At 37.8% G+C, this 15,293-nt stretch overlaps 1 protein-coding gene across 2 annotated transcripts in view; it reads right to left on the bottom strand.

The window, feature by feature from the left end:
- Window positions 1–15,293, bottom strand: part of LOC112824047 (inactive tyrosine-protein kinase transmembrane receptor ROR1) — a 499,173-nt gene that overhangs the window by 56,529 nt on the left and 427,351 nt on the right. The window contains exons 1-5 of one of the 2 annotated variants that reach the window (XM_025871896.2): window positions 14,281–14,778; window positions 12,546–12,627; window positions 11,443–11,535; window positions 6,547–6,644; window positions 795–915 (exon numbers count right to left, since the gene is read on the bottom strand). In XM_025871896.2, coding sequence (XP_025727681.1) covers window positions 795–915; window positions 6,547–6,644; window positions 11,443–11,535; window positions 12,546–12,627; window positions 14,281–14,346 — 460 coding nt within the window. In that variant the 5' untranslated portion in view covers window positions 14,347–14,778. Of the gene's footprint in view, window positions 1–794; window positions 916–6,546; window positions 6,645–11,442; window positions 11,536–12,545; window positions 12,628–14,280; window positions 14,779–15,293 lie in introns of those variants that run through there. The other variant, XM_073896619.1, reaches the window with a different exon arrangement.

Here is a 15,293-nt window from a genome sequence, read left to right on the forward strand (position 1 = left end):
CAGCAAGGCTTGCTGTTAGGGAAGTAATGACAGCACTCACGCCGGCTGGCTGCTGTGCACGGCTAGAAAAAAGAGGGGCAGGATAGAGAGGAAAGAACTATGCGCACTTAGGGCCCCAACCCCCACTTGTGATGAACCCCTCTGGGCATAAGGAGCCAATTGCATTATTCTGCTAATTGCAGAGAGAACACAGGAGCAGTAGAGAGACTGGGCTAAGTCATGAAGAGGTCCCCGGCAGGATAAAAGAGAGCAAAACAAGGGTATCAAAAGAAAAAAAAAAAAACCACTGGTCAATAGAGCAGAAAGATGGAAGAGCCTCAGATGTCATTTCCACATGGACTCTTAGAAGGAGTATCTTGGGGGTGAACTCTTCAGAACAAAAAGCTGAACATTTTGCTAATCAAGAGGAAAGGAATCCCAGTGCAGTAAGATCTGGGGTACTGCAGGTCAAATCTGGGAAATATCCATTATAGATCAAAGAGTTAAAATCAGATGTCCTATCTTTATGATGGTTAAATAAGCTTCAGTCAGTACCACCATCCATATGACCATAACATTTAAAAATACTAAACTAATGATCACTGATAATCTTTAAAGAAGAACCACTTTTTGACTGACTTTTTGATAACTGACTGGCTTGACAAAGAGGTACAATAGGAGAAATCTTAGTATGATTTCATTCCTGAGAATGGATACAGAAAATATTTGCTTATATAACACTTATTCACTGGATCATTTATTTGCTCTAAATGCATAATTAATAATTGGCAAAAAAACAAATAGGCACTTCTTACATTGTGTTGGTTGGTTGAAAAGTCTTAGAACTTCTTGTTTGTACAGAGATTCATCTTTAATCAGCATTTGGGCTGCTTCCAAATTCACTGGATTTTCTAGCACTGGATTAGAAAGCATAACCTATAGGAAAAAAATATAAAAATTAAAGTTTTCAAAGTAAATTTTTTGCTAGAGCAAAAAGACAAGCCAACACATACAACAGTAACAAGCATTTATTACATGGCGACTATGTATCCATCTGGAGACAGATACAAAGACAAATGAGACATAGTCCGTCTCAAGAAACTCTTGGTCTAAGGGTGCCTGGGTGGCTCAGTTGGTTAAGCAACTGCCTTCAGCTCGGGTCATGATCCTGGAGTCCTGGGATCGAGTCTCACATCGGGCTCCCTGCTCGGCAGGGAGTCTGCCTCTCCCTCTGACCCCCTTCCCTCTCGTGCTCTCTCTCTCTCATTCTCTCTCAAATAAATAAATAAAATCAAAAAAAAAAAAAAGAAACTCTTGGTCTATCTTGATGTTATCCTGTATGGTCATGAGCCAAACATTAGGATCAAAACAAGTTACAAGTTCCTTCCTCTAGCCTATTCCTTTCTATCACATGAATTTAAATTCAATTTACATATAAAGGAAACTAAACATTAGGAAACACTGAAACATTTCCATTAAAAAATAAGTTTAATTTTTAACGTTAAGATCACATTTAGATCATGGATAAACAAACGTATGTAATAAGGCTGTGTATACTGTGTATACTTCAACATCCCTCCAGATCATTGAATGAATTTGGTGTCTATAGTTTTCTATTGCTGCTGTGACAAATTAGCACAAATTTAGCAGCTTAAAACAATACAGACTTGGGGCACCTGGGTGGCTCAGTCATTAAGCATCTGCCTTCGGCTCAGGTCATGATCCCAGGGTCCTGGGATAGAGCCCAGCATCGGGCTCCCTGCTCAGCAAAAAGCCTGCTTCTCCTTCTCCCACTCCCCCTGCTTGTGTTCCCTCTCTGTGTCTCTCTCTGTCAAATAAATAAATAAAATCTTTAATGGAGCACTAGGTGTTATATGCAAACGATGAATCATGGAACACTACATCAAAAACTAATGATGTAATGTACGGTGATTAACATAATAAAATTTTAAAAATCTTTAAAAAAATACAAATTTATTATCTCACATTTCTGTAGGTGGCTAGTCTTAGGTGGTCATTTTGGTTTCTTTTCCACATTTAGTAAGACTAAAATCAGTGTCGGCTGGTTGGGCTCTTATCAGAAGTTCTGAAAGAATGTTTCCAACCTCATTCAGGTTGTTAGTTGAATTCAGTCCCTTGCATTTGTAGGACTGAGGTCACTGTTTCTTTGCTGGCTGTTAGCTTGGGGCCATCCTTAGCTCCAAGAGATCTCTTGCAAATTACATCTGGACCCCTACATCTCAGAGCAATTAAAGTATGAAGAATCCTTCTTATGCTTGGAATCTCTCTGATGTTCCTTCCTGCCACATCCATTCTCCTTCCACTCTATTTCTCTGAGCAACACTTGTGCCTTCCTCTTCTATTGTTAAGGGGTTATAATAATGACTTTGTACACCTGTATAATTCAGGATAACTTTCCCATTTTAAGGTAAGCTGATTAGTAACTGTAATTCCATTTGCAAAGCCCTTTTACAGCAGTATGTAGATTAGATTAAATAACCAGAGGATGGGAGCCCTGGAGGGATATCTTTAAAATTCTGGCGGCCACCTGGGTGGCTCAGTCTGTTAAGCATCTGCCTTTGGCTCGGGGATCATGACCCTGGGGTCCTGGGATGGAGCCCTGCATCGGTCTCCCTGCTCAGCAGGGAATCTGCTTCTGCCCCTCCCATTCCTCATGCATGCGCACGCGCATGCGCGCACGCTTTCTCTCTCTCTCTCTCTCTAATAAATATTAAAAATAAAATAAAATTCTGCCTGCTATAGTATATGTGCATCTGGACAAAATAGGGGACCAGCAGTAACCAAAACTTAATAGTTCTGCTAGACCATGATCTTTTTTATCTTGTACCTCAAAATTATTATTTTCCCAAATTGCAAATATTTATTCAATAATTTCAGTATTTTGAATAGTATAAGATGCAAATTAGATAATAAAATATAACCAAAAAAATAACTACCAGAATACTAAGTGTAGATGTAGTTCAAAGTGGCTAACTGACTTAAGTGTCTTAGAAATGATGTCAGTCATCACTAACGGAAGCAATAATCTGACATCTGATATTTCAAAGGCAATAAGAATTTACTGCTGTTATTTGAGTTTTTCTGTTTGGAAAACACATTTGAACATATCTCCAAGGATATTCTAAGTTGCTCAAATAAGGATTCAGTGTGGATGGCATTATACCTTTCAAAGTGGGTAGGAAGCAGATGAAACTTATCTTCAAGAGTAAGCTTTTGGTCTTTGGCTGGAGTGATAATCCTACTCAGAGAGGCACATCTGGTGAAGTTTATTCAACAGTCTTTGCATTGACACTATGCCTAAGACCTTTTCATATTATGTGTACACAAGCTACTAAGTATACTTAATGATTTTTAAGAGCTAGAATATATTGAAATGTATGAATCAGACACCCTGCTAAAATAGTGAAAAGAAAAGGTCCAACTTTTATTTTTTTATAGACTTTGTCAGAGAGAGAGTGTGCACGCACGTGCGCGCAGGAGCGGAGGGAGGAGCAGAGGGAGAAGCAGGCTCCACACTGAGCAAAGAGCCCAATGTGGGCCTTCACCCCAGGACTCTGGGATCATGACCTGAGCTGAAGGTAGAAGCTTAACGACTGAGCCCCCCAGGCGTCCCAAGGTCCAACTTTTAAATTAGCCATGTGATAGTGTGGAACAACATAAGCAGCTTTCCAGAGGATAAGTACAAAAAACTGGAGCATCAGTAAAAAACTACAACAGTAGGTAGAATTTATAATTTCCAATTAGTTAAAGCCCATGAATTTGGAATTCCTTCTATGGATGGGTGTTGCTATTTACCTTTGCATTATATATTGAAGTACAAGTGTTCTTATAATCTTTTGTAAGATTATAAAAATTTTAGATGATTAGTATAGACTTTAAAATATTTTAAACACCATTTCAAATGGCACTCCCTTGAATAACAATGTGATAACTATACATATGTCTCATCTATTGTTCAAAGGGAAATATTCAGAAATTATGGTCTATCCGTGTACTGTCCATTACAGTAGGCACCAGCCATATGTGGCTATTTAAACTGAAATTAAAATACATTAAAAACCCAGTTCTCCTCAGTTACACTAGCCACATTTCCATGATATCCCCCACAATGGGGATATCATGAAAGTACCTTTCAAATGCACAGTAGCCACATGGCTAGTGCCTACTGTATTGGACAGCGCAGATATTGGACATTTTCATCAGTGCAGAAAGTTCTACCAGGCAGCACTGATCTTGAAAGAACTACTAAATAGCCATTAAAATATTAACTGCAGCAATGTGAAAATTACTTGAGATAAAATGGTAAGTGAAAAACAGGTCAAATAAGTTGTACATATAAACCATATTTGGAACGATGTAAAAAATTCAGGATCATTCTTTCATTTGTGTTACTTAGCATCTCCTGTCAGCATTGTCCTAGGTGGGTACTGGGGAATCAGAGATGAACTGGACCTGTTCCCTGACCTCGAGGAGCCTGTAGTCCAACAGGAGAAGACATATAAGAAAACAGTATGTGCATTACAGTATTACAGTCCTCTGATAGAAATCTGCCTGGAGTACCACTCAGTGGGTGGGAGACAAAAGAAACCCCTCAAACACCAAAGCCGTCAATTCTACCTCTGAAAGAAAGTCAGGAAAGGCATCCCAGTGGAGGACTCATTGGCCCTGACTCTTCCAATGTATGCAGCTTCTTCCCAGACTGAGCAAGAGAGAAGCAAGAGAGAAGGAGAAAATGGGTTGCCAGTCAGAAACTAGACTGAGCACTTTTTAAGGTTCAAGACTTGCTTGGGTTTGTAACTTTAGAATTGAGAACTCTATAAATGTTTTTTTAACATGAACTGAACCAAGCACTGTGAGGGAGAAAAGCAGAAAAATATAATAGGAGTGGGGCTGCATGGTGCTGTTAGGGAGAGTCTGAAGCCCAGGTGTGAGGACAAGGAGATCGTTTGTCAGGCAAGAGAACTGAGGCTACCCTGCAGTGAATAGGGCAACTGAAAGATTTTAAACAAAAACATGGGAGAAAACATTAGAGGGAAATGCTAATCACAGTAGGGTTAAGGTTTTTCTTTATGACTATCATTGATTTCCTTTTTCTTTCTACTCTCTCTTTTTTAATTTGAGAGAGAGAGAGCGTGCTCTGGATAAGTTGTATTAACTGGGGGGGGGGGGGGGGGCAGCAGGAGAAGGAGAGAGAAAATTCCAAGCAGAATCCCCACTGAGCCTCAAAACATTCAGTTTTATTATTCTTTTTTATTTAAAGATTTATTTATTTGAGAAAGAGAGCACATGCTTGTGCAGGGGTAGGGGGGGAGAGGGAGAGGGGAGAGAGAATCTCAAGGAAACTCCCTGCTGAGCACAGAGCCTGATGTGGGGCTCCATCTCACCACACTGAGATCATGATCTAAGCCAAAATCAAGAGTCAGATGCTTACTGACTGAGCCACCCAGGCGCCCCTCAGTTTTACTATTCTTAAGGCAGATCCTAATTCAGGTAGAAGAGACAGGACTATGACTCAGTTTGAAGGAATCAAAAAGATCAACCCCAGATATTTGCAGATCATGCTCACTTAGTTCTTTATAGTTTTTGTTCGAATGTCTCTCCCCAAACATGGCTTAGCACAGGTAGGTGCTCAATACATATTTGTAGAAGGAATGAATGGATAAGTTTGGACATTTAACCTCTAAGAAAGATTGCTTTTCTCAGTATACTAAGATGACTAGACAGAAAATTTTTTTCAAAAATAAGAAATGGGATTTGTATTATAATTCTATGTGATTGAGAGAATTCAATTAAGGCAGAATACTACATTTCTGTAAGTATTCCAAATAATCAAAATTTAATAGTTTATCTTCAGATACTATTAATGATGAGTAGGTCCATGGGAAAGTCACTAAGTCAGATTACAGGTGGTCAAACCAAGTGCCATTGAAATAATTTATTTTAGCACCACATGAGAAAAGAGGTTTTTTGAGAGTCAGAAATAACAGAACACTGAGGCATGCTCCTAAGGACCATGAATCCAGGGGGCAAAGGGGCATTCCAGAAACAGGCAACAATCTGAAGGGAGGAAAAAAATCCCTGCTTTAATTGTTCACTGGATTTGATATGAAAGTTTATAAAAGAGCAAGTAGTTAGCACTGTCAGAAACAAAGGATAAAGCTGAACATTTTAAGTTGTAGTCATTTGGTTCACCTTTCTAAGGAAGACAGATTCATGAATGAGGAAAGATCATATCCAATATTATGAAGTAAAGTTAGAAGCCAAAAGAAAACTTGAGACTATATTTCTAGAATTGAAACCATCCAGTTCTTTTTTAAATAAAACATATATTCTTTCATTGTAAAGGGCAGTAACTATCAGTTTCACTTTAAAATAATATTTATAAGTTCCACTTTATAGCCTTGGTGTAAAAATGCTATTGATTTAAATAAGTTTATTCAAATCCTTCAAACATTTAAATATTCATTGTACATCTTCTTCCATATATTTTGAATAACTGGGACAGTTGAAAGTATTAAAGAGAGCATTATATTAACCTGTTCTTACCTGGAGGGTAAGTAAGATGCTGCTCAAGGTATAGCTTGTATTCCACTTATCAGGGTCATCCAAAATATCTATACAAGCCCGACCAGTATTTTGGTCTACTGTATTAAAATAATACATGAATATTCACACATAGAATACAATTATTATTTAAAATATCATAGGCAAAATCAGAAAGCAAAAGACAAAGCAGGAAGGCATTTTCAATGAATGTGACCGACAGCTGATGTAGTATAGCTGTTAAAAGCATGGGCTTTAGTGTCAGACACACGTAGATCTGAATGTTGACTCCCCTACCTGTTGAGCAATTTAACTTTATCACTCTAGGTCTCACTTTCCTAATACGTGAAATGGGGATATCATGAAAGTACCTTCCTTCACTGAAAAGAATTAAAAAATAAAGTACTTAATAGAGTATCTGACATGTGGCAAATTCCCCCCAAATGATAGACATCATTATTAACAATAGTCTTATTAATATATAAAAAAATTTTTATAAATGACTAAGAGAAACATTTCTACTCTAACAGAAAAATCTTGCAATAAAAAGTTAAGAACTGAAAAGAAAATTTTGAAAAGGTGAAAAGAGGGGTGTTGGATTTGACATTGTACTGTAAAACCACAATAATCAGAACTGCAGAGTGGGACATGAGATTAAACAATGTGATAAGAGCCTTTAGAAACAAAACCTAGTATGTATTAAAACTGTTGTATGTTAAAAGTGCAATTATGATTCAGCAGCAAAAGAGGATTATCAACAAATGGCATTGATAAGTGCTGTGCAAATTACTGATTGTCCTTTGGTATTTGCACTTCCTTTCTTCCATCTCTTCTGGAATAAGGAGCACTATGCCTGCCCCCCATCTCCATCCCTCTGTGTGGTTTTTGATAAATACATGGTTGCCCACATTTTCCCCAGCCTTTCCTCCAGCAAGACGTGGCCATGTAACTAAGTTGTAATTGTGGGATATCAGCAGAAGGAAAGTGCGCAACTTCTAGATCATACTTCCTGATGGGAGCTGTTTTGCCCTCTTTTTCTTTTCCCTTCCCACTGGCTGGAAACGGTCAGAGTAAAAGTCTTACATCCAGAAATGATAACTGCAGGTTGAGGATGGCAAAACCTCCCTGCCAGCTTTGTTTTGTCACACACAGATTGGAAAGATATAGAGAAGCTTGGCCTATGCCCTAACAAATTAATTAAATCAGTATTAAAAAAAAAAAGAATGGAGTTAAATATGAAAAATAAGACTACGGAAAAACTAAAAGAATATTAAAATGATGATTTGATTGTATTTGGGGAAGAGATCATCTAAGTTTAAAGGTAATTGCAAAAATCTCAAAGGATGAGACTAATAGATTTGACTACATAAAAATTTTTAAACCCCAGATATAAAAAAAACAGCATAAGCAAAATTTTAAATTAGTGACAAAGGGAAATATTTGCAATATCTAAGACAATGTAATAACACCGTTAAGTCTGATGGTTCACAAAATAAGAAATACAATCAACAGACATGAAAAAATGTTTAACTCACAAGTATTCAAAGAAGTGCTTATTAAAATAACAGTGGCAGGGCGCCTGGGTGGCTCAGATGGTTAAGCGTCTGCCTTCGGCTCAGGTCATGATCCCAGGGTCCTGGGATCGAGTCCCGCATCGGGCTCCCTGCTCCTTGGGAGCCTGCTTCTCCCTCTGCCTCTCTCTCTCTCTCTCTCTCTCTCTCTCTGGCTCTCATGAATAAATAAATAAAATCTTTAAAAATAAATAAATAAAATAAAATAACAGTGACATTCTTATTAAATTGGCAAAAAATGTCTCTGAAGTGTCAACACCCAGATATGGAAAGTGCTAAAATGATTTATACACAGTTATGGGTGGAAGTGTAAATAACATCCTAAAAGGCAACTTGGGTTTATGTATCTGAACACTTAGGACCCTATAGAGCCATCCCTTGGAGTTTGGAGGCTAATAAATACTACTCCCTTCCTCCCAAGCTCATATATAATGAAATAGACCTAAGTGTTGAAAGATGGAAGTTAAAAAATCAACTTTATTGTAGGTAAGACTGAAATGGAGAATGCATGTGATCAATGGCTTTACTCGAGCTCCACAAAAGCCCCCCTGATTTGAACTTAACACCCAAACTGAAGGCCTGCCTGTTTCCTGCCTGGAGAAAGCCATAGGGAACCCATTCTAAGGGAAGACTGGCTGGAAAGAAAGTGTTGGGCCACACATGTTCAATTTTTTTCTCCTATTTCCTCAATAGGTAAGTCACTCAAGGAGTGAGGGAGGGAAAGAAGAGCAATCACAGGTTTTCTGTACTTTCCCTCCTAGAGACAGAGGTTCTCTGTACTCTGTGGAAATGGAAGGTGTGAGGACTAGGGGATAGCACTGACCCCCACTACATTTAACCAGTAATTCCACTCCTGTTTATGTTAAGCAAATAATAGCAACTGTACACAATGAACTGTGTACCATAGATTTAATTTTATACCTTAAAAATAGGTTTTAATTACAAAGTAATAATATACTTGGAAAAAATTATATAAAAGTACATGGTGATTGCATGGAGCACTGTGTGTTATACGCAAACAATACATCATGGAACACTACATCAAAAACTAATGATGAAATACATGGTGATTAACATAACATAAAAAAAAGTACATAATGATTAACATAATAAAAAATAACAAAATAAATCATATTTTACAAATAAAAGTATGTAAAGTAAAATATGAAAGCTCCCTTGACTACTAATACCACCTCTTCAGAGTTACTACCAGTTGGTCTAGGGACACCTGGAAGGCTCAGTCAGTTAAGCATCTGACTCTTGGTTTAGGCTCAGGTCACGATTTCAGGGTCTTGAGATCAAGCCCTATGCCAGGCTCCGTGATCAGAGTGGAGTCTGCTTGAGAGGTTCTTTACCTCTCCCTCTGCCCCTCCCTGTTTATGTGTACGTGCATGCATGTGCTCTCTCTCTCCAAAATAAATAAATAAATAAATAAATAAAATCTTCAAAAAAATAAATCTACCAGTTGGTCTATACATATACACACACACGTGTGTGACTGTGTGTATCGTTTAAATGGAATTATATCTTATGTGTTATTCTTTGAAGGTTTTTTCTTTTTTTAACAGTAAATCATCAACATATTTTTGGACATATTTATGAAAAAATATTTGAGCACCAGCTATGTGCCAGGTAGGGAATATTCTAGGAATAGCAGTGACCAAAAAGTCTAGGTGTATATATCTTCCTTGTTATGTATAGAGCTGTAAGATATTTTACTTAAAAATTCCTATATTAACGGATACTGGGATTATTTCCCTTTTCCCTATTTCCAACATTGTTACTGGGAACAAACATATTTAAATATTATACATACTCTTCCACACTTGTGCTAGTATTTCTATGGAATAATTTATAAACACGGTATTACAGGGATTTAGGGCTATTTGCATTTTATACCTGATTAGAAACTGTCAACTGCTTCCTAAAAAGGTCACACTGAGGTCATCATTATATCAGAGAAGCCACCCACCCACGTTTGCCCACCCCTACTAAAATTGTATAAATTTTTAACATTTTGTAAACATAAACAATGAATCATAAATTTCTGTTTTAATATGCATTTATTTTCTTACTAGTGAAGCTGAACATCTTTTTATGTTTATTTTTGTTATGTGTCTTCTATCAAGTGTTTGTTTATAACCTTTGCCTGTTTTTCTATTGCTTTATTTTTTTCTTATTGATTCTTAAGTTGTTCTATATATGTTGTAGATATTCTGTTTTACACATTGCAAATATTGTAGCTTGGTTTGCAAAAGACAATGTATTTTGTCTGTTTATAATATTGTTGGCCGTAGAGAAGTTTTAAAAAGTTTATGTAGTTTAATGTGTCATGCTTTTTTCACAGTTATTAGGTTTTATCATATTTAGAAAAGCCTTCCTCACCAAGCCGATTAAAAATTCTATTTGAGGGGCGCCTGGGTGGCTCAGATGGTTGAGCGTCTGCCTTCAGCTCAGGTCATGATCCCGGGGTCCTGGGATCGAGTACCGCATCGGGCTCCCGGCTAGGCGGAAGGCCTGCTTCTCCCTCTGCCTCTGCCTCTCTCTCTCTCTCACTTTCATGAATAAATAAATAAAAAACAAAAAACAAAAAACAACAAAAAAATTCTATTTGATTTTCTTTTTTTTTTAAGATTTTACTTATTTATTTGACAGACAGAGAGAGAGAGCGAAAGAGGGAACACAAGCAGGGGGAGTGGGAGAGGGAGAAGCAGGCTTCTCTCCAAGGAGGGAGCCTGATGCAGGGCTCGATCCCAGGACCCTGGGATTATGACCTGAGCAGAAGGCAGAGGCTTAACAACTGAGCCACCCAGGCGCCCCTGATTTTCTTTTTAGGATTTAAAACTTTTAGACTTTTTGATACATCAGGAATTCATTTTGTATGTAACTTGACTAGCAATCCAACTCATTTCTTTCTAAAATGTTAATTTGTCAGTCCATTATTTTTTATGAAGATAAAATCAGATCAAATGAGGATACTGAATACAAGAATAGTTAAGTTTATCATTTAGTCATTAAAAATGACCTTTTGAAGAATGTTTAATAATCCAGAAATAAACGTCATTTTATAAACTTCATATGTAATACTTCAACTATGTAGAATACATACATAGTAAAAAGAAAATAAATTTGTTTAAATATTGAGAGGAATAGCTCTCTGAATTAGGATTCAAAGTGATAATTTTTTTCTGCCTTTTTGTATTTTCCCCAATAAGCATGCTTACTAAATATAACCATAACAAAGTTTTTAGAAACATTATCAAACACTTACAAGGAACAAGGATAATAGGGACAGAGCCCAGTGATAAAAATCTCATTTGGTGCTTACCATTTGGATGAAAAGGAATTGTCAGGAATTTCACAACTGGAGGGACAAAATTGTATTGTGATATAAAGTTTATTTTCAGTTGGAAGAATAATCCTATGATAAAGAAACAAACATTTTTACTTAAGTGTCATGTTGTGTTGATGAAATGAAACCTGAAGTTTCTCTTTAGCTTAGCCTCCTCGAGGTCCCTAGAGTTTTATAAATAAATTGGATCATACGGTACAGAGAGTCCTCTAGATAGTCTAATAGACTCCTCACAATCTAATTCCACTGTGTTTTCAGCCTGTTTCTCACCGCGTGAGTCCTTTCCATCCACTAACTCCATCCCTTAACACCTGCCCCTTACACTGTATTGCTCATATTTACTGAACTCATTGTTTTAGAACTGTCTCTTGTTTATAAGCTTTTGCCATGCTGTTTACTCAGACTGAATTTCCTTCCCCTCCTTCCAAACCTAACAAACTCTTATCCATTCCTCAGGATTCAACTCAAATGTCACTTCCTTGAGAAGCCAGCCATTCCTGACCTTCTAAGACAAAAGTAACTAATCATTGTCTTCTCAGCATTCCATTCAAGATCCATTAATAGCACATATTAGATTTTATTATAATTAATCACTTACGTTTTTCTCTCTTACTTCCCTCAACAACTCTATTTTGTTAATCCATAAAGAGTGCATGGTCATTAAAGATTATAGTGGCCCAGTCTTCTCAAGAATTTGATTTATAAAAATTTTGGGAAAAATCATGAAGGAAAAAAATGAGAGATAATTGTGGGATTTTTATGCAAGTAGGAATTTTGATAGTTATTCTCTGACTTAATGGAAGACTTACATGATATTCCCAATTGATATGATTTATTGTGTCTGCTTCTTAAAAGTGTAATAACATTAAAATTTGGCATTAGGAAAAATTCAAATCCAAAATTTCCATCTACATTAACAAATGGCAAGAAATTAAGCCACATGATGAAAAAAGTAACATGTGAATACCTTTAGAATTCTAGAAAATTTATATACTGTAACCTTATTATACATGTAAAGAAGATAGGCTAATAATGGTATAAAGACTTTTAAAAAGTAAACTGGTTTTGAAAACACAAACCATGCCAAAATGTATTTTGTAGACCTTCAATATCGGCTCCCCATTCCATTAGATCTTCACTTACAGGAAAGGCAGTAATACCCTTTAATTAAAAAAAAAATCAAAGCAGAAGAAAAGATTTAATATCACAGCTTTGAAAATCAAATGTCAAGTTACAGTGAATTCCAAAAACTCCACATTTTCTTTTCCTGATAAATTTATTTATTTGTTGATTTGGGGAGATGTTATATATTATATACTGTCTTATTACACAGAAGTTAAGGTAGATTCCAAGAAACACACACAATAGTAAATTTAAAATAAATCATAAGCATGGAAATCACAAGTGGGACTACAAAGTCAAGCTTGAGATGTGGCTTATATAAATCAATAGGTCAATTTAAGATTCCAAATAGAAAAGATGGAAATAGTTGGAAAGATGCATTTCTTCCAAGCTTTAAAAAAACTATATGGATGCTATATGGAGGGCATGGAGTAGAAAATTTTCATTAAGAAAAACACAACTCCAACATAATGCTTGTGTATAAAAATAAAGTTTTCCTACGCTTGAGGTACTGTCCCAATGGAGGGACAAGAAATGTATTTCATGGAAAAGTTTATCCTTTACGCTGAGGGATACACTTAAATATAGTGAACAAATATTTCTGAGCAACCACATAGTTATTAAGTATGTAAAATGCTAGTCTGGATAAACATTATATCTCTATTATCTACATTATTTGTAGTTACATATCACTTCTTTCTTCATCAAATTCTCTTTTACCAGAGAACCACAAAGTTCAGGTAGAACAGAAACAAACAACATCAGATGTTAGGTTGGTATGTCTGGGATTGTTGTTGGACTCAATAATTGTTCCTAACATCTCCAGTGAAGACAACACTTCTATAGCACGGTGTGGAGGCGGGGAAGGGGGGGGGCAGAACAATGCCATTGAACTACACCTGAGGCAACTATTGGTAGCCCTTTGAGCCCTCCAAGGCAGCTTTCTTTCTATTCTTTCTCTTAAGTACTCCCTTCCCCTCCCTTCCATTTTTTATTCTTTATAGAATAAGTGATAAATCAGCCTGTGGCACCTATGGACCTCACTGTAATATATATAATAGCATTTGGCAAAAAGTGTACTAGACAGTGAGGAGTAGAACTTAAGACTTAAGAGCTCGCCAGGGGTTTGGAATCGGAAAACCCTGGGATGGAAGCCTGGGGCCAAATATTTACTGAACCTTTCTGGGGCTTCGGTTTCTGGTAGGTAAAACAAAACACTACTTATTTAATAATGTTGTAATTAAGGAGCACAACCCTGCACCTACTCATCACCCTCTGATAGGGCTTAAGCACACATAAATTAGGACAATATGCTCCATGTTTTTATTATTATTATGATATCATAATAATTCGTATTATCATAAGATGATTGTTATGGTGCAATCCATTCTTTAAATAACAACACTGTAGTGGCAAATTAGGTTTAACTAAATTATGCCTTATAGAATAAACACGGATTGAAATGCTTTTAAAAGCGTCCGCCTTCAGCTCAGGTCATGATCCCAGGGTCCTGGGATCGAGCCCCGCATGGGGCTCCCTCCTCAGCGGGGAGCCTGCTTCTCTCCCTCCCTCTGCTTCTCCCCCTGCTCATGTTCTCTCTCTCTCTCTATCTCTGTGTCTCGAATGAAAAAAAAAAAACTTTAAAAATTCGTACCCCAACGAAACACATCCCTCCAGGTTCCCAGGACTCACCTTAAAATTGTTCTCCTTCAACTCTTGGAAGTCTCTTTCCAGCAAGAAGTAAGCTCTGCTGTGCATAATAAGGCAGCAAAGGGTCTGGCACTTGTCCCCACACCCCTAGCGTTTACTCTGAGAAAGGTGTCTTCGATTATGGGTCACTCTCCCACACCTAGTAAACTCACGTAAACTACTTGTTTTCTAGAGCCCCAGAACGCTCTGTCCTCCCAAGGTAAGTGTCTCTAAGTTGGATTTACAACAGACTTTTCTTTCTCCTCTGACTCCTCCCAACCGAGACTTCCAGAAAGAAAACGGGCACGTTCTCAACTGCGGCGTGTCCCTGCGGTGCCAGTTCACAGCCCAGGCTCAAGGCAAACTTGGAGGAGCACCTGGGACAGCTCGCGTTTTTCGTGCGTGAAGCGGGCGCGAGAGGGGGAAGCAGAGGCAGCGGAGGGCGGTCGTTAGTCGGGGTAATCTGCGCTTCACAGGTGTCAGTGGGTGCCCGCTTCGCTGGAGGTCGCAAATCGGTTGCCAAGCAACAGGACCCCCCTGCGGGAAAGTAGCGGAGCTTGGCTGCCCCTCATCCAATCAGCGATGGGGGGCAGGCCTCTGGAAACCTTCGCAGCCAATCGGCCAACCGTTTCACTTTGACAGGCCGTGAGCTCCGTTGTCAAGGCAACACCCCCCCCCCCCCGCCAACTCTCCACCAAAGTAGACTGTAGACTACCCAATTAGTGTAGAGTGTGAATAAAGTTCCAGGATCTTTCAGAAGCCTTCACTCGAAGTCCTTCTCTGAAATGCTTTCCTTTTTCTTTGAATACCAGAAACTATCGGGTAATAAGTGATCATTAGGTACAAGTCTGAGCTTATTAATCAAAACTTATATGGCAAGCCACCATTCCTAGTACGTTCGCATACATTATTATGTCATCGTACCCTACAGTTACCTTGGGAGGATGTTCCAGGAACAGAGAAGTACTTAAAATGTCTCAGGTTCCCATCTTTTGCCACAGGGTTTTGCTCCTGCT

Source organism: Callorhinus ursinus, unplaced genomic scaffold (assembly GCF_003265705.2).
Source record: "Callorhinus ursinus isolate GAN/ISIS: 27379988/994484 unplaced genomic scaffold, GSC_fseal_2.0 scaffold9, whole genome shotgun sequence".
Classification (NCBI taxonomy): Eukaryota; Metazoa; Chordata; class Mammalia; order Carnivora; family Otariidae; genus Callorhinus; species Callorhinus ursinus.